At 37.3% G+C, this 26,185-nt stretch overlaps 4 protein-coding genes across 12 annotated transcripts; 2 read left to right on the forward strand and 2 right to left on the reverse strand.

The window, feature by feature from the left end:
* Positions 1-291: 291 nt before the first annotated feature.
* On the reverse strand, positions 292-3,297 carry LOC111480389. Of its 5 annotated transcripts, none has more exons than XR_002717804.1 (6): positions 3,158-3,297; positions 2,634-2,736; positions 1,186-2,443; positions 1,045-1,106; positions 657-811; positions 292-482 (listed from the first exon to the last, which is right to left on the reverse strand). XR_002717804.1 is itself a non-coding variant. In XM_023125390.1 (6 exons), the coding sequence occupies exons 2-6, from the start codon at positions 2,724-2,726 to the stop codon at positions 309-311; spliced, it is 1,818 nt and encodes a 605-aa protein (XP_022981158.1). In that variant the 5' UTR covers positions 2,727-2,736; positions 3,158-3,297; the 3' UTR covers positions 292-308. The 5 variants fall into 5 exon arrangements, 3 of the variants coding, with proteins under 3 accessions (XP_022981158.1, XP_022981159.1, XP_022981160.1); XR_002717803.1 differs by having other exon boundaries at positions 974-1,106; XM_023125390.1 differs by having other exon boundaries at positions 969-1,106.
* A 418-nt stretch (positions 3,298-3,715) lies between these two features.
* On the reverse strand, positions 3,716-10,648 carry LOC111480390 (UBP1-associated protein 2C-like). 3 transcript variants are annotated; one of them, XM_023125396.1, is made up of 2 exons: positions 9,255-10,648; positions 3,716-4,092 (listed from the first exon to the last, which is right to left on the reverse strand). In XM_023125396.1, exon 1 carries the CDS (start codon positions 10,561-10,563, stop codon positions 9,256-9,258), a length of 1,308 nt encoding a protein of 435 aa, XP_022981164.1. In that variant the 5' UTR covers positions 10,564-10,648; the 3' UTR covers positions 3,716-4,092; position 9,255. The 3 variants fall into 3 exon arrangements, with proteins under 3 accessions (XP_022981164.1, XP_022981162.1, XP_022981163.1); XM_023125394.1 differs by lacking the exon at positions 3,716-4,092 and adding an exon at positions 4,468-5,070; XM_023125395.1 differs by lacking the exon at positions 3,716-4,092 and adding an exon at positions 4,468-5,155.
* Positions 10,649-11,308: 660 nt separating this feature from the next.
* LOC111480900 (increased DNA methylation 1-like) lies at positions 11,309-20,519 on the forward strand. 3 transcript variants are annotated; one of them, XM_023126128.1, is made up of 9 exons: positions 11,309-11,793; positions 13,098-15,936; positions 16,257-16,380; positions 17,140-17,222; positions 17,912-18,153; positions 18,598-18,684; positions 19,277-19,376; positions 19,686-19,890; positions 19,984-20,519. In XM_023126128.1, exons 2-9 carry the CDS (start codon positions 13,171-13,173, stop codon positions 20,352-20,354), a joined length of 3,978 nt encoding a protein of 1,325 aa, XP_022981896.1. In that variant the 5' UTR covers positions 11,309-11,793; positions 13,098-13,170; the 3' UTR covers positions 20,355-20,519. The 3 variants fall into 3 exon arrangements, with proteins under 3 accessions (XP_022981896.1, XP_022981898.1, XP_022981897.1); XM_023126130.1 differs by having other exon boundaries at positions 11,310-11,793; positions 19,987-20,519; XM_023126129.1 differs by lacking the exon at positions 11,309-11,793 and adding an exon at positions 11,800-12,018.
* Positions 20,520-21,015: 496 nt separating this feature from the next.
* Positions 21,016-26,025, forward strand: LOC111480993 (probable beta-1,3-galactosyltransferase 14). The gene is made up of 7 exons (XM_023126244.1): positions 21,016-21,550; positions 21,951-22,103; positions 22,187-22,269; positions 22,356-22,455; positions 23,570-23,683; positions 24,516-24,658; positions 25,525-26,025. Exons 1-7 carry the CDS (start codon positions 21,174-21,176, stop codon positions 25,614-25,616), a joined length of 1,062 nt encoding a protein of 353 aa, XP_022982012.1. The 5' UTR covers positions 21,016-21,173; the 3' UTR covers positions 25,617-26,025.
* The last annotated feature ends 160 nt before the right edge of the window (positions 26,026-26,185 follow it).

Consider the following 26,185-nt stretch of genomic DNA (forward strand, 5'->3'; position numbering starts at 1 on the left):
GGGGGGGGGGGGGGGGGGGGTCAAACAGATCTTTCACAAACAGATAAAGAAACAGAAACAGGACAGCTTTGTTAACACCAGATATATATATAAATAAATTAGTTTAAACACCATAGGTTCAGTCCAGAAAGATAGCACCAATATGTACAAAATTTCTTGCAACTCGTTTATTTTGGTAACTCATACCTGGCGTTATAATCTTGAGTATTATTTACAGACTACCTTCCTCTTCATCTACAGCATATAGGTTTCACCTCTTCCTGGAAACAGTTCTGATTGCAGTGATTCAAGTGAATTAGCTGTTTCATTTACAGGAGCTCCCATTCAGAATCAGATGCATAACTAGTCGATACGTTCTTCCTGTCCAACTTCTGCGAACTGCCTGTACTGAATTCCAGATCAATATCTCCATACCAGATTGCTAGCTGTTCATACTCCTTTGCCAACCTCTTTTTGGAATTGAAAGCCTCCTGGATTCTCTTCTATTTTTCAGAAAGTAAAGAACAGTAGATCAGAAACTAAACATAGAATCTTTAGCACTTTTGGTCATTTATGGAAAGGCAAAGAAAAGAATGAACAGATAAAAATGATGGTATTTCAAAGTGAATGTTGTTTGAGGAGGCTCATGTGTGTAACTTTAAATGAGGGAACGAGACCTTGTATGAACGGAGCTTTTGCGTTCTGCGAGAGATAGCATGGAAAGCTTTATAGTCGACGCTGTCACACTCGTCTTTAACAGTCACCGGATGTCCCAAATCCACTGTTTCCAATCCAGCATCCGAAATAGAACATCTGGAATTGTATGGACGACCTGAGAAAATATTTTAAGATCATTGTTAAACTCGGAAATGAAGGGGAGGGGATAAAAGCTTTTCTCCGATTTTTGTGTCGTCGCTTCAGAGGTTTCGAGGAAAATAAAATGAATCATAACAATTATAGATAACAGAAATGAATTGAAAGAATAGTACATAACGAGCTACGGGACGTGGCTACTTCAGTCGAGAGACTTAGTTTCCTAGAACTAGACGATTTCGAAAATGCAACCTGGCTAGTGGTATGGAATTTAGGATGAAATGCACTTTCATTGGCTCTTGAAGCATGGGTCCCTGTTGAGTCATGAATTGTTTAAGAAAATCAGAAGAAAACACAAATACTCCTCCTAGGTTGAAAGATAAGAGTACAAACCAAGTGAATCGATAAATGATAAGGAACTGCTGGAGGAGACAAACTTCATCTCCAAAGTCTTGTTTTCAATCGATGCATGATCGACCCCTTCAAAACACAGACGAGATTCATATTCAATAGATGCACGCTGATCAGCCGGTTCTTCAGGGAAAAAAGTACAATTAGAAAAGTTTTGAAGGGATTTCAAAGAGGAGACTGGCCTCGTCTCTTCTACAGTTTCCCCACGAGTTAAAACCTGTGACACGAGTTCATAAGAAGTGGCGTCTGGAGCATTAGAACGACCAGTTCCATTTTCCAAGTTCTTGGGAGTTGTCTCCAACTTTGGTGAGAAGTGAACTAAATTATTTACCAAGATGCTAGAAGCTTGAGTAACATTATGAGCAGATTCAGCATCTGTACCGTGAATCGAAGTTAACGGTGGACCTCTAGTTGAGGTCACAATATTCTCTTCACATTCATTATCAATTCTTCCTGGCTTCAAAAGCAAATTAGAATCATCAGCTTCTTTACTAATGAAGTTTGTCTCACTCCGTTCATGGCTAAGACGGTCGTTGTTCAAATCATCAGTAGTATTAGGCTCGATAATGACACCCTTCTTTAAAACCTCATCTGAGTTTTCATCTGACAAGTCGTTGTCGTTCTTCCCTGAGAGTCTGGATGATTCCAAAGGTGGATGAGAATTATCCGAAATAAGAATTTCTTCTCCGTTTGTAACTTTAACTTGACACGACGTACAATCAGCCATATGCTTCAAAGGATCACTAGCATCGAACTCCATGGCAGTATCCTCTTCAGACTTCTTTCTTGCATCTTTATCTGTTAAAACCTCATCATTAGTCCCTACTAAATGTACATCGTCGTCCAATTGCATATCAAAGTCATCATGAACTGAAGAAGCTCGTTTATTCGTATCATTAGTTTCACTAATATTTCTCGGTGAGCGACTCGAAGGAATACTAAGGGACTGATTAGGAACTTTGGCAACTTCTTCATCTACAAACGTAACTTTACAAGACACTCGACTGCAGTTATCTAGCTGATCAGTACTACCACAACCCACAGACGATTTATTAACATCATTATTTGCATCTTTTCCATATGCATTTACTGGAACATGTCCCCTCCGAGCCGCTGCTTTTGCTTCATATTTCATGGAATCCTCTACACGGGGAAGTAGACCTTGAACAAAACCAGAGTATAGTTTCTTCACATTTTCACTTGCTGAACTAACCTGGTTTTCGACATACTTAACCGTATCCTGTGCATAAGATCGGTTTAACAGATTATACTTACTAAACAAAAAAAGGAAGCAAAACTCAGTGAAACATTACTAAATTGCATGAACTTTGAGCCACACACACAATCAACCCAATAAGAAAGTCACCATATGAGCTGTTTTGTCAAAATATTGAATCACTGAATGCAAAGAGTATAAGAAATGGGGATACCTGGTTCATAATATTATCCATTTCCTGACAGGCTGCTTCAAATTTCTGGAACATGTTTCCAACCCACATATTAGCTTTATATCTAAAATCCATTTTTGTTCACCTGCAAGATTCATAATCCTTAAATCCCAAGAAACAGGACAGCTACCTTATTTCTCCCCAACTCTGCAAATATTTTGTTAATCATCATTCATAACAGCCGTAACATATCCTCCTTTCTCCACAGTGCCAGTACTGATTTCCAATTCTTTTATCCTCTTATTAATGCAATTAAACCCACTTAAACATGTTGAATAAGATTTAAAGCAAAAAAGAGATCCTCCGAGACATTGGAGCCATGAAAAAACCAGAATTCTCGGTTTTGATCAGCAGAATTATGTTGTTTTTCCAAAATTCAACAACCACAGCACTTAAAAACGTATAAAATTCAATTATTACGCAACATTCACGCAAACTGAGTGTCAGTATCAAAAGGGGTTGGCGATCAAGAGTAGCAGAAGAAGAAAAGGTAATAAGAAAGGAACCTGAGCAGCCCGTTGAGGTCAGTCCATCATCGTTGGAAACCTGCTCTTTCTCCTCGGCAGCCGCAGAAACAGGGTTTTAGCTTCTTATTTTTTTCAATGGCAGAGAGAAAGAATATCACAGGAGGTTTTAACTTTTGAAGTTTGCTCATCATATTCAGATTAAGTCAAAACTTACAACTACTTGCTTTTTTAAATATATATATATATATATTTTAATTGTTGGCTTTTAACATGGTTCTAAAAGAACGGAATTTTATGTTACGTCTCACCAATATATTAAAAATAATTAATTAACTTGATCTTAAATGGTTTTAAATTCATGATTTTTTTAATTAAATAAAAATTTAACATTTTTTCACATTAAATATGTAAAGTACATTTTTTTAGAACATTGAACAAATATAAATTTTCTGGGGTCGAGTTCCCACGGAGGAATTTCTTCTCCATCTTATTAAAAAAATTTATTGCAAAATATTAATTTAAAATATTTTTTTAATGGTTAATTTTCTTTTTACCCTATAATATCTTATGATAAATTTCATATAATCTTAAAAATAATTTCTAAAAACTCAAATTTTAATATTACAATATAACATTACAGGTAGCGTAGATATATTTCTGTCACCCTCCCTATTTAGCTAACAAAAAAAATCTCTTTATATTCTCTTTCCTTTTTTTTTTTAGATCTCTCTATGGTAGACATGTGAATCCATGCTCGATCGCAAGCTGCAGCACAGTTGTCGTGTAGATTGTTCACCCTCTTTGTGAAAATCAATATTGCTATCAGTTGCCTTCCGAAGGAGTATCGCCATGAGGCCTTGCAACGGCTCGAGCTTCCTTCATTGTCACTCGCACATAGTTGAGCCAAATATAGAGCAGCCACACAAGCACAAGTTGCAGGACAAATACAGCCACATAGAAAAGTTATTATAAACCTGCGGACGGGATAATGTCTTCCTCAAGCTAAGCTAAACTTTGTTACAGAAATATGTCACTTCCACTGAAAAAAAAAAAAATGGCAACTACCTCTTCGGGCAACACCAATTTAGAAAGCCCAATTCAGAAATCAAAAAGGTGGTGTCGTACATAATGCAATTTACCCATCACAAAGCCAAGAGGCTTCCATTTCTGTGTGTAATCTATTAGCAGTAGAAACTCTATACTTTGTGCAACTAGGTGACTACAATAAGGAAAAGTCAAGTCGCACACAATAAGCAAATAGCCTGATGTCTTCCAATAACCCCCCGAATTCAAGGCAGCAACCAACGTGACTACATTATAAAAAAATGGTCCTCTATGCTTGCATTTAATCTCATCAAATTGCCCAAATGCATATATAATTTAATTCACTGAACCACAAATACAAAATCTAATGTTTGGTTCAAAAGTATTAAATCATCAATAGGTGCATCCATCCAAGACCAAATGAGTTGCATGCAGCACAGAAACACAGTCCTAACACCAACGAAAAAAAAAAAAAAAAAACAACCAACAAAGGAACTGCAAGAACGGACCCTGCCACAGTATCCTTCTAATCACGAGTACAATTACAAAGAGAGCTGGAATACTAAAATCGTTACACGTGCAAAAGGCAAGCCTCTCTTCAACAGGTAGCAGACATACCAAACCATAAGAGCATTAACCACTTCCCAATGCTTAAAATTGTAGAGAGGGCTTTAGCCCAGCAAAGAGAGGGGGGGCACAGAAATAAGCGATCACTTGTTAGACTATTTTGGAAGGGATGAAACCAAAAGCATATTAATTGTAGACAAGTACAAAAACACCATGGAATGATTTCTTTCTACAAGCACTCAAAAACATCTAGAAAAGAGGTCACAAAAGCAAAGCCAATACATTCACCAAATCAGATCGATAGTCGGCATTCTACGCAATCAGGTGAAGCACATAAGCATCTGCATCCAACAAGATAAACTGAATCAAATACCCAGGTTGAACTTGCTTCATCATCCCACCTCATAATGCAAAGGGAATTCTAATCTAATTCAGGATCAAAATAATACAAACAACGTCAACATAACAAAACAAAATGGCATACCATCTGACATACAGAAAATGATGAGTACAAAGATACAAGTTTCTTCCTAATCATTAAAAGTTGCAAATCCAACATCAAAATTCAAAAGGTTGATCAATAATTGTCTGTCAGCCATAGGCAAACTTGTTATCAATTAAAGAAAGAAGATGCAACCTGAAGTAAAAACTTCGTCACGGACTAAAATTTAATGGTCTACAAAAAGGAATGAAATAAATAGAAGCAAGAAAACAAAAACATGGGTAAAAGCTACCAAATTCTTTTCTTAAAAAAAAAAAAAAAAAAAAAAAAAAAAAAACTAACAAATGAAATCATACAATCATCAGGTAAGTAGGCATCAAAATTGTTGCCATAACTTTAATACCAATAACAAACATCTGAAACTAAATATTTATTAATTGCCAGTACATATGAAATGACAAAAATGAAGGGTGCAAGAAGAATAACTAAAAGCTATATTGTTCCTAATGATCAAGGGAAAGTATTAGCCAATATAAAGGTAACCAGAAAAATGCCTGAAATAGATCAATGGTACGTAGGGGCTCCAAAATCATATAAATAGAACAGGATTCTACAAGAGATGGGAACAGGAACAGACAACTTCGAAAGAAAAGCAAGATGTTTTCTTTAAGGTTATGCTTTATGCCCTGAGAAGTAAACCTTGCCCAGAAGAATAATATAGAATTATTAAAATACAAATAGGAAAGCTTAAACCCAGTGAAAGCCATCAAAAAACAAGACAAAAAGGCAGGAATGAGAGAAGAAAAAAGAACAAAAAAAACGTGTGGGAGCAATGCACCCAAGAGTGTGAGGATTGAAAAATAAGCATGCGGAAATAACATTAAAAAGTGACGCAAGCATATAAAAAAGAATTATCTTTCATCATATACTAGTCAATAATTATACCAAGCATAAAATTCCAGACAAATAAAAAAGAATCAATACTGGGAAGGAAAAACTCATTCAAAACATTGAAATGAAAAGGCCTGCAACACAGTACCGCTGGGCAAAGGAAAATTCTCAAAACAATATATGACCAGGAAACATAGAGAAGCCATGGAATAAGCATAAAAAAACAGAGGAAAGACAGGTAAGATCTCCCTCTACCAATTGTCTCAAGAAGGACTTGCATATTGCCAGCCTTCCACACACCAAAAAGTGGATGAAATGAAATTTTGAAAAGAGAATCTCTACCACTTTTGAGACCAACTTTGCAGATCAATAAGAAAGCACAATTCTACTCCCTGGCAAAATAGCATGAGCACTACAAAAGAAAAATAAGTATCTCCTGGAGCCGATGGTTTTACCTAAAAAAATTTTCAAAAATCTTGGAATACTCATGAATGAATCATACATAAGTATCTCCTGGAGCCGATGGTTTTACCTTAAATTTTTTTCAAAAATCTTGGAATACTCATGAATGAAACATACATATGTCTGATCTCAAAGAAACTGGATGCCCACACTGTTGCAGGGCACTGTTGCAAACTCTCGTCCCATAAACCTCATGACCGGTTTATATAAAATCATAGCAAGGGTATTATCAGAGTGTCTTAAAAAGGTTCTCCCCTTCACAATAACTAGGCAACAAACAGCTTTTGTAGAGGGGCGACAAATACTTGATGCATACCTCATGGCAAACGAACTCATTGATGAATGGGAAAGAAAGAAATAAAAAGTAGTCATTAAACTTGACATGGAAACGACCTTCGACAAGGTTGATTGGATGTTCCTCGAAAACATTCTTGTGGAAAAAGGCTTTGGCTCAAAATGGCGAAGGTGGATTAAAGGATGCATCCCATCCACAAAGGGTAGATATAAGGTATGCATCCCATCCTGCCTTTTTGTGCCACATGGGGTTTGAGACAAGGAGATCTACTATCCCCTTTTCTCTTCATCATGGTAATGGATTGCCATAGTCACCTACTGGCAAAAGCAGAATACGAAGGGTAGATATAAGGTTTTCAGATTGTAATGAAGGCTTGAGCATCAACCACCTTCAGTTCGCAGACAACACAATTTTCTAACTTGGCAGATGCCTCTTCCATACAAAACATGATCGAGATGATAAAAACTTCAGAAGGATTCTTTGGAAAAAATATCAATCTCCAAAAAACAGAGATCATGGATATCAATATTATCTATGGAAGAATTTGCTAGCATATATGGTTGTAAAAAGGGAGAATGACCAAATATATACCTAGGACTACCTCTAAAAGGAAACCACAAATCCTTTTCCTTCTAGAAGATTATTATTGCAAAAATAAAAAAAAGGTTGTCAACGTGGTCATCATGTTAACTTCAAAAGGCAGAAGACTCACCTAATATAAACCACATTATCCAATCTCCCCACTTACTACACATCTCTATTTGAAATGCCACAAAAAGTGGTCGCACATTATTCAGAAACTACTTGTGGAAAGATGACCCATACCTTGTTCGATGAAATATTATAAACCTCCCAACACAAAATGGAGGCCTTGATCTTCTCTCGATAAGGAAGAAGAACAAAGTTCTCCACGACAAATGGATATGGAGATATCATCATGGAGAAAAGGCCTTGCAGAGAAATCTTATAAAGGCTAAATATACTCCTACATCAAATGAAAATCACCCCCCTCCATCTTCTATAAAAGGACCTTGGAAGTACATAAGGAAACATTAAAACCTCATCACCAACCGAACTTGCCATAAGGTGGATGATGGAAGAAGCACATCATTTTGGACCGACCCATGGATTGAAAACACCACATTAGCCCTAAGGTATCCACTTCTGTACAGGCTCTCTCATAGCAAAAAAGTCACGATCAAAGAAACGTGGAATGTTGTCAACAAATTTTGGGACCGAAAGCTTGGTAGGAATTTAAAGGATAATGAAGCAACATAATGGGCGAATTAAGCCTTGACCTTGCCCTTGTGGTATTGTCAAACAAAGCAAAATTGTTGATTTGGCTTCCCAACGCTGACGGGGTCTTTTCTAAAAATTCCTTGATGATGGACATGGCAGAAAAAGCAGAAGCAATAAATCTCAGGCTAACAAAGATAGTATGGGAAGGGCATCAACCTAAAGAGGTGAAGTTCTACCTTTGGAAAATAATGCATAAAGCCATTAGCACAAGTGAAAATCTTAAAAAAAGAACGTCTTACATCACTCTTTCTCCAAATTGGTGTCCATCATGTAAGAAAGAAAACGAATCACAAAGCCACTTGTTTATGCAATGCACATATGCTCATAATTTCTGGACAATGATTCTCAATATATTCAGATGACATCTCACATATCTGAGGAAGGTAAAGGATCTTTTGGATATGCCTTAACATACTACCCTTTCAAGAATGCATAAACCCTACTATGGAAAAACCTCATCAAGCCATTTGGAATCTGTGGAAAGAAAGAAATCAAAGAATATTTGCAGAAAAACACATAACTACACAAAACTTTTTGACAATGTTGTTTACCAAGCTATATCTTGGTGTAAACTATCAAATATTTTTACTTCCTATAGTTATACCTCCCACATTGTAAATTGAGAAGGTCTTTTGTAAACCCCATGGATAATACATCCCTTTTGTAAATTTCAATCATCAATAAAATTGTCTCTTATGAAAAAAAAAAAAAAAGAAATAAGTGTCTCGTGAAAAATATGACCTTCTGCATTTTTATATTAGTATCTAAAAACTTGGAACATCAGATGTTAAGGAACAAAGATAATGCAACAAGGACGTATAAAATTTGAATGACGCCAAAGTAACAATACAAAATTTAAAGGTGCTAATAAATCATATCCACAAAAACAATAAAATGGGGTACTAACACTAACCAGCATGAGGCAACATCACAAACCCTTGATTTAAAAAAAAAAAAAAAAAAGGCAAAGAAACAAACTACAATGGACAAGTGAAATAACATCCCAGGGATACAACAGACAAGTTTGTGAACATGCACAGTTTGGACCTTCAAATAGTAAACGAAGAGCCATTATGGATGGAAAAGGAACGGACAATGCAACAATAAAGAACATAAATGGCATGCTTGAAAATTACCTCAATAAAATGGCGGTACATTAGGGTACATGCCCCCAGGCGTCACTCGGGGCGCCGGTGATGTACCCGTGGTGTGTGGGTGCGGATTTAGATAACCAGACGAAGACGACAAACTATATGGCAAACTATCTGGATAACCATTAGAAGGAACTCCCCCAGAATTCGGGGGCAACCTGTACAAAACAGATCCCGTTCCAGCACCAGAACTTCCCTGGCCGCCGGCTGGACCAGCACTCAGACCAGAAAAGCCAGTTGACCCAGGACCACCGTAAGGGCCGCCGCCAAGCCCACCACCATACCCACCAGTACCATTCAGAGAATTTTGTGTTTGACTACCCATAGAAGACAAGCCTGGTCCCAACGACGAGTTCAGCGTATTATGCCCAAGCTGTGGTGGACCATGGAGACCTCCTGAAAACCCACCGTATGATCCAAGGCCGCCAGGTCCCCCATACTGTCCACCCATTGAACCAGGCATCGGAGCCTGCGAAGGCATACCCATCCCATCTCCATGAACATTACCTTGATTACCAACAGAGCCCTGAACGCCATCAGGCCCAGAACCTCCAGGCTTTCCCTTCTTTCCATCATTGGCATATTTACAGCTTACTTGTCGCCCTTCAATAGTCTTAATCGGATCCACCAACGCCGCTTGTGCACCCTCCGCCTTCTTGTAGACAAACAATGCATAACCCCTACACTTCCCCGTCTGCTTATCGAATCCCAAAGGCCCTTCCTCAATCTCCCCGTACAGAACAAAATGCGCAAGCAATTTATCAGCAGCCATGTCAATCGGCACATTAGCCACGTAAATTTTCCTCATCGACACATCGGGGGCGTTGGAGTTAGACCCAGTATTTCCTGCAGCTGCCAATTGAGTCACAGTGACACGCCCATCAATCGTTTTACTCGGTTCTTTCAAAGCCAGTAGAGCACCATCAACATGCTTAAACGTAACAAACCCATACCCTTTCGACTTCCCCGTGGCCTTATCTAAAATAACGACGGCCTCTTCCAATTCGCCATATATAGAAAAAAGCTTCCGGAGACCATCGGTCGTAGTGTCCCAACCAAGCCCACGAATAAAGAGCTTACGCTGAGCAACATCTTGATCAGCAACAGAACGTACTGCGTCAAGCACATCCGAATGACAGGAAACCGCGTCTTGAAGAATGTCGATGAGTTGATCCGGAGTGAACCGTTCGATGATCTTGCGAGCATCTTCCGGTGAAAGTTTTAAAGACGAATCGTCGGAGTCGGTAAGAGGGACGCCGTTTTCGTCCATCTTTCGCTTCTTAACGACGTCCATGGTCGAGTCAAGAACGACGTGGTGGTGGAGGGAACACAGGAAAGAGAGCGTAAACCCTAAAGAAAATCCTACAAATTCCTAAACAGTGACGACGGAGTCGCCGATTGGTAAAATGTGGATCTTTACAGTCCGGTCGTCATTTTTTGGGCCTTTTGGGCCGATGTAAAAAGTGGGCCAAAGCCATATTAATGGCCCACCAAATCTTTCTTTATTTTGAGAAATTAATAATATTTAGTATTTTTTATGACGGATTTATAATAATTAAATGATGTTGGCTCACAAATATATTCTAACCTTGAGTTTTTTAAGGATAAAATTGATTGGATCATGAATATTCAACAAAATCAACCTTAATAACACCAAATTGAGCTGAACTCACGGTTTGAATGCCTATAAACTAAGTTCGATGAAATTGTTTGATACAACAGATAACACATATAGAAAGATTCAAGTCTCTAATTTTTTAATCAATGACACATGCCTTAATTAGTTGAGGTTAGATTAGTAATTCAAACATTTGACTGACTTACGTACACCCTACCATACATTTACACAAATAATTTGAACCAATTCAATAGAGTTACTATTTAATAAAGGTATTTGTCCGGAAGTTATTTATTATTATTATTTAAAAATTGAAAAATAAAAGTGACAACCACAAATGCTCCAATAGTATAAATTAAACAAAACTATTGAAATAATACCTAATTGGATAAACATAATAAAGAACCAAAAAAGGAAGCAAAATCAAAATGGGGAGTCTCCAAAAGCCTATCCATTCGATCAAGTAAAATCATTACAAAGTTACAAAATTGAGAGATGGGTTTTGTTTGTGGATCCTCCCTCCACTTCAATCCAATGAGTTGTATTAAGAAAAAAGGGGTTTCTAAAAATAATCCCCCAAAATGGAGAAGGCAGAGTGGAGTGTGTTACGCATTGGGGGATGAGAAAAAAAAAAAAAAAAAAAAACTCGAAAATGGGGGAAAGCCCGAGTGCCGAGAGAGAGAGAGAGAGAAGGCGTGAGGAGAAACGGTTTTGGTGAGAGAAAAGGCGAGTTTTTGTAGAAATGGGTTTGTCATGCCATTTGTTGTACTTGGAGGGTACTGTTCAGTTTCTCAAAGTTATCTTGCTTTCTTGGGTTTATGACCAACCGTGAAGAAGGTACTGCTGCTGGCCGATGATGAGGATGCTGATGGGCAGAGGAAACGCTGCTTCAGTTCCTTCACAACGGTGCAATACCCATTTCCATTTTGTTATCTCTTAGCCCTAATTCATGTCTTGATTCTTGATTCTTGATTCCGTTTGCATGTTGATGGCGAATGTAATGCCTAGCTGAGGTGTTTTTTTGTAGTGGGTTTGTTGTGTTTTTTGTTCATTTTAGCTTATATGGTTTATGTGAGATGTATGATGGATTTTGATGCGTTTTGAGCCGGAAACGAAGATTTCTGCAAATGGGTATGAAAGGATTCTTTACATTTTTATTGTGTTCTTCTCGTTTGTAAGATTTATGGAAAAATAGTAATGTTGTTCAGTGATTTATGAGTTTTGGATTTAGAATAGAGAAATTGACACTAGGACACTTCGGAAATGGGAGGCTGATACATGTCTGTCTCGTTTTCTATTCTATTCTATTTGAAATCCGGAGTGTCGAAGAATGCTGGCTATGAAGGGGTCAAGCAACGCTTCCTTGTCTCTCGCGACTTTGCTTTTGGTTCCAGTGAAGGAAAAATGGGGGTGGAAGTTTGTCTTTCTTTGGACAAGTAAGATGAGAGCGTAGAAATGCCACTTCTTAACGTGCTTGTAAGATTTATGGACGAAGAAAGCAGAAATGTCTCTAGCTCGGTAGTCATTTTTTAATGTTTTCGTTTTGCATCGATAAACATTATGGATTGTCTGGATCATTGATGCAATTGACGGATGATCTATGGAACTGTTATAGAATATGGAAGTGCTGGTAACAACGGGATTTTGTCACTGGCTTTGTGTTATTTCATCGAAGGGAAAATGGCATACAGAGTTTGAAGTAGTCTGGAATGTCAAATTTCTCTTTAAGGCTTCAGCAGCACAAGTGTTAGATGAGTATATTTTAGCACATCGAAATCCTTTATGCCTATCTTATCTGCATATAAAAACATTTTCTCTTGCAGTTTTTCGAGTACCTTCCCAGATGCGTTCGTCGTATATTGCACTCACATTTAATTACATTCTACCAGCAGACACTCAAAACGTCCCCCCTTGTATTGTGTTTTTTGAACAAGAAACCAAAATTATCATTGAACAAATGAAAAAAGACTGATGCTCAAGGAAATAAACTCTGCAAGGGAGTGAAAGAAGAACGAAATAACCAAGAAGTATACAAAAACAAAAGAAACAACAAAGCAACCCGATTATCGTTCCAATTGATTGCACTATCTTTTATCCACATTCAATGTCTGTTGTTGTTTGACTTGTGTCCTTTCAATTGGATCTGATTTCAGTTAAACGTTCTTATTTTTTAAATGCTTGAAAGTAATGTTTGATTTCTCATGCTACAGGTCTTGCCTTCTGAAGTAGTGTATGTGTAGGGTAGACAAGTGAGGGTCGAAAGAAGGTTTTTGGTCCATTCGTATGGATTTCCAGGATGATGGCTTTGAGGGTTCTGCGAATGAAGACATTATTTTTAAGGAGGTTTTCTTTGGGAATAGCTCTAGCCACTCCAATAGATGTCCTTGCAAAGCATTTAGTAATAAACATGAGCCGTGTAAGATAAATGATGCATCTTTATGTTCAAGTAGTGAACTCTCGCCAGTGTCCAGTCATTCTTATTCAAGAAATATAAAGGTTGATGAATGCTACAATGCTACTGAGAATATTAGAACCGGTTCTGCACCGTATAGTTTTCCATGCAAATTCTCTTCAGTGGAAGACAATTATGAGAATGCAAGTGCTAAGCGAATAAAACTTTCAACTGATGAACCTTCTGATTCTATACCCGATCTAGGTAAGGTTATGAACTCATCAGTAATTATAAGAGAACCTGCTTCTACATTCCACGTTGTAGAATCGTCTAGACAGGGTATTATATCAAGTTGCTACCTGTTAAAGGATTTTGTAGAAAGGGACAGCGATCTGGGCGAACCTGATGTACCCAAATGCACGTCGTTGATATTAGAAGGTCATGAACCCAATATGGTGAATAAAGTTAGTGCTTCGCCTGTTTCCGAAGAGAGCTCAATGACCAGACTCTTAGTAGCAAGTCCTTCCGATACATTCAACGAGTTTGGATCTTCATTACATTTGGAGGTAGGACAAATGAAATTTCAATGTCCAGAACTGGACACTTCCTTGAAGACAGATTTGATAAGGGATCCCCGTCCTCTTCTCCACTATCATGTTGTTCACTTACTTATTGCAGCTGGATGGTCTATCGAAAGGCGCAAAAGACCTTGCAGGCGCTATTTGGAAACCGTTTATAGATCACCCCAGCGAAGGCTCTTTCGTGAATTTCCCAAAGCTTGGAGGGTTTGTGGTGAACTCCTATTTACTGATAGATGTAGTTTTGTAAAAGAAGCTGACAGCAAGGAATGGACTGGCATTCATCAGTTCTTATTTGATCTTTGTGACACACTGTTACAGGTTGGGAAGGAAATGAATCAACTAGGAGCTTCAACGTCACTCGCTCATTGTTGGGTTATTCTAGATCCCTATGTTCAGGTTGTTTCGATTGACAGAAAGATTGGTACACTTAGGAAGGGAGAATTAGTTAGAGTTACCCGTAATATTAGGGTTATTGGGAACAATAAGACTGATAATTTTGTGACATTAACAAATGAGGATAGTATTTGTAACCTATCTGCTGACAAAAATGCACCTCCTCTCCACGATCATTCACTGTCTGCCAAGAGTGCATTAACGGAGGCTGCATTGAAAGATCTCGATGGTGGCAATTGTGCTTCTGATGAGCAAACCTGTGATACAAGTTTATCTAATTACTATGGACATACAAAAGATGGAACAATGAAATTTCCGACAAGGGTGTCTAATTATGTCTCCGATGTAGGGGATGGTATGAATTGCTTGGTCAGTCATTGTAGTGCACTCAAACCTAGATGTCCGCCTCGTGGTCCTGTTCTGTCTGGAAATTCAGATAATGTCATCCCAGTTTCTGGCCCTACATCTCCTTATGGGGACAGCGCTTTGTATAGCTCGGATGAACAGAGCTCTGAAAATCAAGTTGAAAAGCCTAATGAAATGGTGAAAAATGCACTGATGCATTCCCTGGGAGAAGGAAAAAAAGTGGAAGTTCCATTCAATGATAAGATGCAAAATAATATGGAAGAATCTCTGAATTACTGTCCAAACTATATAAGCGATGATTTATCTCATTCTTGTGCTTCACGGGTCGTACAGAAGTTTACACATAATGAAGAAGATGGGCAGCACGTTTCAACTTCAAAGTTCAAAACAGAGAATAAAGTTTTTGCTGTACATTCTAATTTGCAGAAGAAAGGGCGTAGAAAGTGTAAAAAGATATCTGAAATTAATCCTACCTTGCCACCTCAGACTGATATCGACATGAGTTGTTCTCAATTGGATATAATAGAATACCAGAAGTCCCATATAGCTGATACGAAAAACATGGACGGTGATGTGAAGTCCTTATATCTCAGTCCTATTTCATGCCATTCTGAGAGGAAAGGTTCAAAGTTCAAAAAGATTTATGACAGTCTTAGAGGTTCAAAAACGAGAAAGAAGAAATTGAATGAATGTCAAATTGAAGATGATGACCTATTAGTTTCAGCCATAATTAGAAACAAAGATATCAGTTCGAGTGCTGCTGGATTTTCCCCTGTAAGAAAGTTCTTAAAGCCGAGAGAAAAAACGAACCGCAAAAGGCAAAAGGGTAGTTGTAAGCTACTCCTAAGAAGCTTGGGTAATGGGGAAAAGAATTATAAAGATGGGAAGTGGTATACCATTGGGGCTAGAACAATCTTGTCATGGTTGCTAGATGCTGGGGTTATATCCTCAAATGGCATGATCCAATATCGAAACTCTCGGGATAATAGTGTAGTTAAATATGGTAGAATTACTGGAGATGGCATCATCTGCAATTGCTGCAGTGAGCTACTCTCAATAACTGAATTTAAAAGGCACTCAGGTTCCAAATTTAATCGTCCTTGTTTGAATCTTTACTTGGACTCTGGGAAGCCTTTCATGTTATGTCAGCTTCAAGCCTGGTCAACTGAGTATAAGACAAGGAGAAGTAGGACCAGAACAGTTCAAGTCGATGAAGATCGAAATGATGATTCATGTGGGATTTGTGGTGATGGGGGAGAGCTAATATGCTGTGATAATTGCCCCTCTACATTCCATCATTCTTGTTTGTCAATTCTGGTTTGTCTCTTCACTTTTTTGTAATTTGATGATGAATTTTCTTGTCTCCTTACCGCCCGCTCGTGTTTAGCTGTACTTGTTTACTATTATTCAGTATGTTTTTTTAAAACTTTTTTTGGTTCTCTCAGGTTCAATATGCTGTACTTGTGTTTGTTCTAGGAAGCATACTGATGTTAACAGCATGTGAAAAGAATATACTGATTGGCATTCAAGTGTTTCCCTATTTTTCTAAGTAATTTGATTTGGAGTTAAACCTTGTATGTATGTGCTGGGAAATGATATAATTAAATAAATAATGCTTCTTAACTATTGAACTTTAGGAGCTCCCTGAAGGCAACTGGTATTGCTCGAACTGTACTTGCCGAGTATGTGGTGATCTGGTGAATTATAAAGAGTCTTCGAGTTTTTCTGATGCACTAAAATGTTCTCAGTGCGAGCAAAAGTGTAATTCCTATGCCTTCCCTATAATTATTTATATTTATTTTGTTAAAAAAATGAGCTTAATCGGCTTATCGTATTTGACATGGAAATTAATTTCTCTTTAGATATTTTAAAGATTGAAACTTGCATGTTGATTTCTGTGAGGATTATACATTACTGGATTTCTGAGAAATTATACAAAACGTTCCCTAAGACTGTGGACGGTTGAATGTTTGAGAGCTGACATTATGCTTAAAGGAGGCAAACGAAAACTAGAGGAATTGCAGAACCGTTCCCAATTGGAACAAATCATAGTTAGATCCTAATGACATAAATGACTGTTTTTGGAACTCGAAATCGCTAGAAAAGAATATCATCCCATGACCTATGTAAGGGATTTTCCTCCTACCAGAAAACTGTCCTGATTCTCGTGAGCCCAAGAACGACGTTTGACATGGTTTGGATTACTGGAGACCAACCACTAGTTTAAAAAGCTTCCTCAATAATTCCATAGCAAAATAACAAAGAAGAACAGATCCTTTGAGAACTTCTCATTGCTTATGCACATAAAACCATAACTTGGCAGAAGAACCATAGAAGGGTCTCCTTGTAGTAGTACTTCTATTAACTCATCCATGATAAACTAAGTTTCTAATATGTGACTATTGCATTAATTGTTGGCATTTTGAGGAGAGTTTATTCTTTCTATTTTTGCTAAAGTTCTCACGAGGGAACTCCTGAAAATGGGTATCTCATCCTTCTAATGGATTGTTGGTTAAACAGATCATGGGCAATGCCTGAAAGAAAAAGACATTGATTATGGAGTAGAGTCTCTTATTTGGTTTTGCAGTGAGAGTTGCCATAAGGTATTTTTGTATGATTCTTCTGTCCTATTCTTTCTATTGTGGTAAATTTATTAGATTTGGTAGAAAATGGAATTCATGAATGTCTTTAAACGTAAATTCTTTTAAAAAATCTCAAATAAAAAAAGGCGAAGATATCCCAAATAACAAATATTCTCAAATACCTGAGTGTGGGATCCCACATTGGTTGGAGAGAGGAACAAAACATTCCTTATAAGGGTGTGGAAACTTCTCCCTAGTAGACACGTTTTAAAACTTTGAGGGGAAGCCCGAAAGGGAAAGCCCAAAGAGGACAATATCTGCTAGCGGTGGGCTTGGGCTGTTACAAATGGTATCAGAGCTAGACACCAAGCAGTGTGACAACGAAAACGTTGGGCCCCCAAGGGGGGTGAATTGTGAGATCCCACATCTGTTGGTGAGAGGAACAAAGCATTTCTTATAAGAGTGTGGAAACCTCTCCCTAGCAGACGCGTTTTAAAACCTTGAGGGGAAAGTTAAAAAAGGATAATATCTGCTAGCGGTGGGCTTGGGCTATTACACCGAGTTTCTCCAAAAAAAAAAACCATATTTTAACTTTGTTGTACATTTTATGATTTATGTTGGTGACCGAGTATGTTCTAAAGTTGAAACTATGCATTGTCGATATTGCTGGTTCCGATTATTTACATAATGTTGTTCACTGATGTGTGCAGATTTACACAGGTCTTCAGTCTCAACTTGGGTCGATCAATCAGTTTGCTGACGGATTTTCTTGGATGCTTCTTCGATGTATTCATAGTGACCAGAAAATTCTATCGACCCCACGCTTAGCTATGATGGCAGAATGCAATTCCAGATTAGTAGTGGCTCTTACTATAATGGAGGAATGCTTTTTGTCCATGGTAGATCCAAGAACAGGAATTGATATGATACCACATCTCGTGTACAGCTGGGAGTTAGTACCTTTTCCATTTGCTTCTTTTTTTTTTTTTTTCTATAAGAAACTTACTTTTTACTTTTTACTAACGGGTCAAAGCAGACAATATTTGTTAGCTACGAGCTTAAGCTGTTACAAATAGTATCAGAGCTAGACACCAGGCGATGTGCCAGCAAGGACGTTGGACCCCCAAGGGGTGGATTGTGAGATCCCACATCGGTTGGAGAGGGAAACGAAGCATTCCTTATAAGGGTGTGGAAACCGTGAGGCTAAAGGCTAACATAACGGGCCAAATTGTTTTGCACTACTCCTTTACAAAAACCCTAAGTAGTTTTCTTCTTCACCATGAATTAACTCGGTTTTCCAGATTTTCTTACCTTTTCCTTCAAAACTGTCTTCTGCTAAATTGTTCTTAGCTGCATTTATACTTATAAACTCTCTATTTTCTGATGTGTTGCGCAGGTCGAGTTTTCCTCGTCTGGACTTTCATGGATTTTACACTGTGATACTAGAGAAAGATGATGTGCTGCTCTGTGTAGCATCTATCAGGTATCCAAAATTCTTTTCTGGTAGCGTTTATCCTTAAATTTTATTTGTCTTGGCATTTCGAAGTTTTCACATTGAGTTCGATGCGAGAAGTAGAAGCGAGAAATAGTAATGTGACCATGGATTTTAGCGAGAAGTAGTAAGTTTTCACATTGAATTCTTAAATGAATTCTTCTCTGGACTTTCATGGATTTTACACATGTTGGTCTGTGTGAATAGTCTTCGCTTCTAGAAGCGAGAAGTAGTAATGTGACCATGTTGTAGAGGATTTCGGAGAATGTTGGGGCCATCAGGTGTCAAATCTGGATTTCGAATCCGGATCCTAATCTTGAACATGGGTCGTTACAACTTATTAGAAGCTAATAGGAAAGTTAAATTCAAAGGCATCAAGTTCAAGAGATTGTTCGACTCCATGGTTTTTCCCGATCCATAGTGTCATATCAGAGATAGATGGCCAAGACATTTTATATATGTGATGAACTTGAAGAATATTTTGCTTTTGGAAATATTATATTTTAGAGCGTCAACTGTTTGTTATCCATTACAACTATACATGTAGCTATGTTCTATGTTTATTCCAACTTTCTTGTTGCAGGGTACATGGAGCAGAAGTTGCTGAGATGCCCATCATTGCAACTTGTAGTAAATATCGTCGTCAGGGAATGTGTCGGCGTCTACTGAACGCTATAGAACAGGTAATTTTCCATGTCTTGCCAATAGATGTGTTACTCTTAAACTTTTTAAAAACCTTCTAATATGCTTAAAAGGGTAAAGGTATTAATGTTACTTTCCAAAGTTCGTGGGTATTTGTGAGATATGGTGCTAACCGTTCTGTCTATGCCTATCATTGTTGGGTCGATCTGGCTTGTGGCTCCTGCATCTCTCGCCCTTTAGGTTGTTCTTAGTACATGCTAACCAATGTAAATGCACGTTTTAGTAGATGCTAACCTATGTAGATTTTTTTGTCGAAGTGTCGTTCATCATTATTTTTTTGGGCGTTCCAGATGCTATTGTCTTTTAAGGTGAAAAAACTTGTGATAGCTGCAATTCCTAGTCTAGTGGAGACATGGACTGAAGGTTTTGGGTTCATACCCGTGGAAGATGTTGAGAAACAAAGTCTTCACCGGTTCAATCTGATGGTGTTTCCTGGAACAGTGCTACTCAAAAAAGCCTTGTATGCAAGTGCTCAAAATTCAGAGAACACAGAAGGCAAGTCTTATTTCTTCCCTATACTAAAACTCATCTTAAGAAATAGAGAGAACGAAATGATGTAACATCGTTTCATATGAACGGATCGTATAGCAGGAACTCATTCAAAACAACAATGTGTTCACTCCTGTCCTGATGAAGCGTGTCCCAGAACGGAAATGAAACGTTTAAAATATCAAGACTTGCATGAACACGATGAAAAGACGAAGAACGATCACGAGGGAAATCCAGCTCCAATTGATTCATCCCCATTGAATTTGGTTGAATCAAATAGAATGGATACTTCCATTCAGTCAGCACTACAATCTGATGGAAACTGTTGCACTGACGAAGTTCGAGCCACGACCCATGAGTCGAAAGAGTTGTTAGAACAGGACGCTGAGCTTCCAGAAGGAAAGAGCTGGGATAACGAAGTTCACGTAGCCACTATGACGAGGTTAGTCGAACCTTTTGTACTAACTTAGGCAATAATCAAAGTTTAGAGAGAGAGAGAGAGAGAGAGAGAGAGAGAGGAGTCCTGGAAATGAGTTTGCAGGACCATTTTTCAAAGCTGTCCTGTGAACATGAATTTCCAACGTTAGGGAATATGATGATGATGCATCTTTTGGAGCCTGAAAACTGGTCCATTGTTGAATGAATATTTGAAATCTGATCCCATCCCAAATAAAGAGAACTCGAATCTTTTGACTTTTTAGTCAAATATATATGTCTTAACCCGCCAAGCTGTCATTATTTACTGTCATTATTAACTGTGGTAAAAAAATTAAGGCGGTTAAACAATAGGAGGTTAATTAAGACACGAGCAAATTAATCAAACAAGAAGCGGACCTTATTTACAATGGAATATCCATTTTATTAAAGAGTAGTTATTTACCTAAAATAATTTTATAGGTTAAGAAACATAATTTCTTTTAAAAAAATCCATCAAAATTTAATGTAATTAATTAGTTTAGAGATTTCAAGGTAAATAATTCAATGCGATTAGAAGTTAATTAAATTAAGCTTAATTGAATTTATCACTTTAATTTATGAACTAAAAATTTATTAAATAAATAAATAAATAAAAATTATATATAATTTATCTTAATTTTTACTCGAGAAAAAAAGGAAAAAGGAAAGAAAATCTGAGGTCGGTGGCCCCCACCAACCGGCAACCAAAAACCAGAAACTCTCCGTCTCTGAAAGCGCCATTTCTTCCGATCGGAATGATCCATTATCGATCTTCGTTTACATTTCGATTCCATATAATCTGAAGCTCAGTTGGGTTGCTCTAGCCCTACGCCATGCCTTCCTCGCCTAAGCTTTTCCACCCGCGCCACTCGCCCACTTCTCCATTCTACTCTCGCAGATCCTCAGTGCTCCTTCTAGTTTCTTGTCTCCTCGTCGGAATTTCTGGCTTCATTTTCGGATTGACCTCGTTTTTCAGTCCTCGCCTTGGATATAATTGTTCTAATCGTGATCCGAGGACGGTCAAAGTCGTTTGGGATAAAGCGGCTGATTCTGGTGGCGTTTTTGGTGCTGGTACTGGAGGGATTGGTGGCGATGCGAAGCGTCATAAAGTGATGGGGTTTGTGGGCATCCAGACTGGGTTTGCATCTGTTGGTCGGCGACAATCTCTGAGGAAGACGTGGTTGCCACCTGATCGGGAAGGGCTTCAACGGTATTGTTTCTGACTTGTTCGTGATTCGAATTTTTTGTTGTATGGATGTTTAGTGAATTTTAGTTGCCATTTTGAAATAGAATTCATAAGCTTGTGCTGTGATCTGGATCCTGCCATGACATTCGTTTTTGGGTTTATCTTTTCCTATTAAGAATCTAGATCAATGTTGGTATAATTCTTTATGCTTGTAGATGTATCCGCTTGATTTGGCAATGGCATTGGGGGGACATCCCCTTGAAGTTAATACAAATCACACACTGTTTCCAATTTCCCATGTTATACTGATATGCATCTCAGATTTTCATAAACTCTGCATATTTGTGCGCTTTCTGGGAATGATATGGTGATTCGTAGTTGTGCTTGTAGTAATTTATGCACTGACATCAGTGGTGGCTCCCAGTTTGGAAGAAGCCACTGGCTTGGCTTTCAGGTTTATAATTGGAAAGTCAAGTGACAAGAGGAAAATGTCAGAACTCAAAAAGGAGGTAGCAGAATATGATGACTTTTTGCTATTGGATATTGAAGAAGAGTATAGTAGGCTACCTTATAAAACGTTAGTATGAACAAAGTTTTATTAAACGAAATTCTGATTCTATTTATTTTGGAACTACTAATCTTTTATTCTTAAGTTTACAGGCTAGCATTTTTTAAGGCTGCATATGCACTATATGATTCTGAGTTTTATGTCAAAGCTGATGATGATATATATTTAAGGCCAGGTGACTAAATTTTTTGAAATGGATTCATTATTTCCAGATCTCCATTATATTTTAAATATTTGATACAGTTGGTTCCATCTTGCTAGATCGCCTCTCGCTTTTATTGGCTAAAGAACGCACGCACCCTCAAACTTACATTGGTTGCATGAAAAAGGGCCCAGTCTTCACAGACCCAAAGTTGAAATGGTTTGATTTTTTAAAAAAAATTTCTGTTTATCCTTACAAATTTTTTATTCCATTTTTCTAATTTTTAATGTATTGCTGTTATCAATGGTGAGCATGAAAGCTAATAATGCAATTATAGCTGAGGTTGTAGTTTGGAGCGTTCAGTCTTCGGGTTTGGTCTTCGGGTGGAAACCGGTGTTGGGATGCACAAAATCATCCCCATGAAATAGTTAGGTGGTAGAGGAGAGCACCAAGAAAAAGTGTGAAACTAGCAAGAGCCTAAATTTTGTCCTGATCTCTTAAGGAGGGACTCTTCTTATAAGAACACTGTCCCAGCAATTTGAAATTGGCCAATTTTTGTACTCGGACTTGATAATGCTGAAGAATGTTCATGTAAAGACTTCATTGAGACCCAAAACCTGGTGTTTCTTCCATTTTTGCAGTTTAAGACGAGTTCATCTCTAGAATGGGTTTTAGTTTGATAGTGGAAGTGGAAGTGGAAGTGGAAGGTCACAATCTCCTACCAACATTATAAAATTTATTTACCTCAATCCAACCATATGTCTGAGCATATATACTTTTTAAGAAATAATTTCATTGATGTATGAAATTACAAAATGGATAAAAAATCTTGAGAGATTGCCAAAAGTTTGCCCAATTGTTAAAAGGGTAGCATAACGATAAGAAGAAAAAAACTGAAGATTTACACCAAGAAATAGCATCATAAATAATGGAGACACTTGATTAAGAGGAACTTGCAGTACGAACTAAAATTGACAAGACGAAGACCACCATACTGAAAGAGGAGGGAAATAATGTTTCAATCTATCATAATTACCATTGGAGAACAGTAGTTCAGAATTTTTGCTATAAATTTAAAATTTTACAAGTATGTTTGTAGATTAAATATTTTTACTGTGTATGCTAAGGTTAGTGGCGGCATTACCATATAACATTCCTTAGCCAAGAGATAAACGGTGCATATATACAGTAATTAATACAAGCTATTCACTACGAGAGGTAGGCGTCAGCTGTCACACTATGGATTCCAGATTGCAATTGAGTTTTGATGATTCCTATTGATTATTTCCATTTTGTTTGATTGGTAACATATCCATACTGATTCATTTCGTAGGTACGAGCCACTGTCACATTTGCTTGGAAATGAGTATTTCCTTCATGCCTATGGTCCAATATATATCCTCTCTGCTGATGTGGTGGCAAGCTTGGGTGCTCTTAAAAATAGTAGGCAAGTTTGTTTCTTAAAATATTTTAACCTTTCGGGACCTTTAAGCGTTGAGGATGTTACCAATTTTCAATTGAAGATTTTTTATTTGCTTCTTTTTACCCATCTCCAGCATACATAACCCTCTGAAAACAAAGTTCACTAGTTAATAGTATTTGTGGAGCTTGTACTTGTCATATAGATTTTTGGGTTGATTTCTTTTCAAGTTTTATAAACCATATTAATATCGAAATCAATCTTCATGCATTAGTCTCTCTTCTTTTTCTGTTGGTCTGTAAATTTCTGTGGATGGAAAATCTCATTTGTATGGTTGCCACTGAAAAAGCAAGTTATGATATTGAAAAGGGAGTAGATTGAAAAGAGGCCTGTGAGTGTTTTCTCTCTTCTGTCCTATATCCTCACGGGGCATCCTCTTGTTTCTGAGAAAAAGATCCTTTGGCAGAATTTTGTTTCAGCTTTCATTTGGAATGCAATGCCCGTATGTTCTTGGATAACAAACAAAGCTACTGCTCTTTTGTTGAATCTACTTCTATATTAGGCTTGTCATGGAGCAAGTTATCTCCTCCATTTTGTAATTATAGTCTATCTACTTTCACGTCCCATTGGAGATGTTTTTTTATAAATTACTTGATATGTTCTTTTGTACATCTATTTCATATATCAATGATCCTTTTTGTATTCTCATTTCCCATTAGAGATGTTTTCTTTTTGTTATTATTACTTGATTGACCTTCTTTTGTATATCTCTTTCATATATCCATGAAATGGTTTATTGTTGTTGTCTGCTGAAATCTTTATGTTGTTTATAACGTGTCCAATTTCATGAAAATTGCAGTTTCCGGATGTTCAGCAACGAGGATGTAACAATTGGCGCTTGGATGCTTGCTATGAATGTTGAGCACGAGAACAATAAAGCACTCTGTGAACCAGACTGTTCGCCAACATCTATTGCAGTATGGGACATTCCCAAGTGTTCAGGTTGGTATTCTTGTTCTCTCTCTCTCTATCTCTCTATCTCTCTCTCTCTCTATCTATCTATATATATATATATATATATATATACGATTCCAAATAGAAAAACTTCAATCATTTCAATTTAGTTGAACGAGGAAAAGGAGAGATAATATCTATCCTTAAAATATTAATCGGTATTGTCCATGAATCTCAATGACCAGGAATTGGAAATTGAATTGACAAGGTAAAGAACTCTACAATATATAGAATATATGGAATACCACAGAAACGTTTCTTTTTTTTAATTGTACATTCAATTAATTTCAATCAAATAAGTCGTATCTTGTTCAGACCGATAAAGAGAGCTAAGGTTAGAGTTAAACCAGCTAGTAGAAAACCGAACTAGTGAGAGTAGGCAGTACGAGGCTAAATGAAATACGTTATTTTTATCCAATATATATATATGTATATGTATATATATATATAGTGAAAACTCCTTGATATAGTGAAAAGTTACGTAGGTTATAAATACACCACTTTTATGGTTCACATCAGAATACAATAAAACTGTGAAACTCCCTTTATTCAATACCACTCTATCCATGTAAAGGTATTTTAAAAGAACACCCATGATTATAACTCAAACTAGCAACAGAAATCCCATCCACTTTTGTTACTCTGGAAGTACAATTTAACAATCATAAAGCTTGGAGGTAGTTTTGTACTTGAAACTTGAAGTACAACTTACCCAGTTTCATTTACCATTGACTTATTTGCAATGCAATGTAAATCATTGCACCATAGGATAATGTTAGATAGTGTAAATTTTCTGTAGAAGTTTGAACTGGCTATTGAAAATATGATCCCGTGCAATCAATGCTGTTCTTCAGGGCTTTGTAATCCAGAAAAGAAATTGTTGGAACTTCACAATAAAGAAAGCTGTACAAAGAGCCCTACATTACCGGCCGATGATGACTCGTGATAATCCCCATTTTCTCCGGGGAGTCGAGCTACGTCCGTCAGGGAGTTTTCTGTTTAATCCCAGGCATATAATGTCGATTTCACCCCTTTTAATCTTCAGAATATGTATTTTTCTAAAAAGATTTCTATAAGATTGATTGATTTCATACTCTTCCTGATTCCAGGGGGTGGATTTAGAGTTAGAACAGAATATAGTTTTGGTTGTCACATCTCATTCTTTGGTATCTAAGTCTTATTTACTTCTGCAGAGTTGTAAAATTGAGAAGCTGCCACTGCCCTTTGGCTTTTGAGTTTGATATCCTTAAGATGGCATCGCTTCATTCTTTCATTCACTTTGCTCATCTTTCTGGAACTCATTTTGTTTGTAACTCACTTTCAATGAAGTAGAATGAAGTTTCCATTTGCAGTTCTATAAATTACTTCAAAGAGAAAGAACAGAATGGTTGGAGGTTCAGATCCAGTCTCTGCACAACCCACTCAAGCTAAGATTGGCAGCCAAAGGGTAATCTTCTAATTAGTTTTTTTTTTTTTTTTTTTTTTTTTACTATTATAAAATTTAACAAGCCAGGT

The sequence above is a fragment of the Cucurbita maxima genome, unplaced genomic scaffold (assembly GCF_002738345.1).
Source record: "Cucurbita maxima cultivar Rimu unplaced genomic scaffold, Cmax_1.0 Cma_Scf00006, whole genome shotgun sequence".
Lineage (NCBI taxonomy): Eukaryota > Viridiplantae > Streptophyta > Magnoliopsida > Cucurbitales > Cucurbitaceae > Cucurbita > Cucurbita maxima.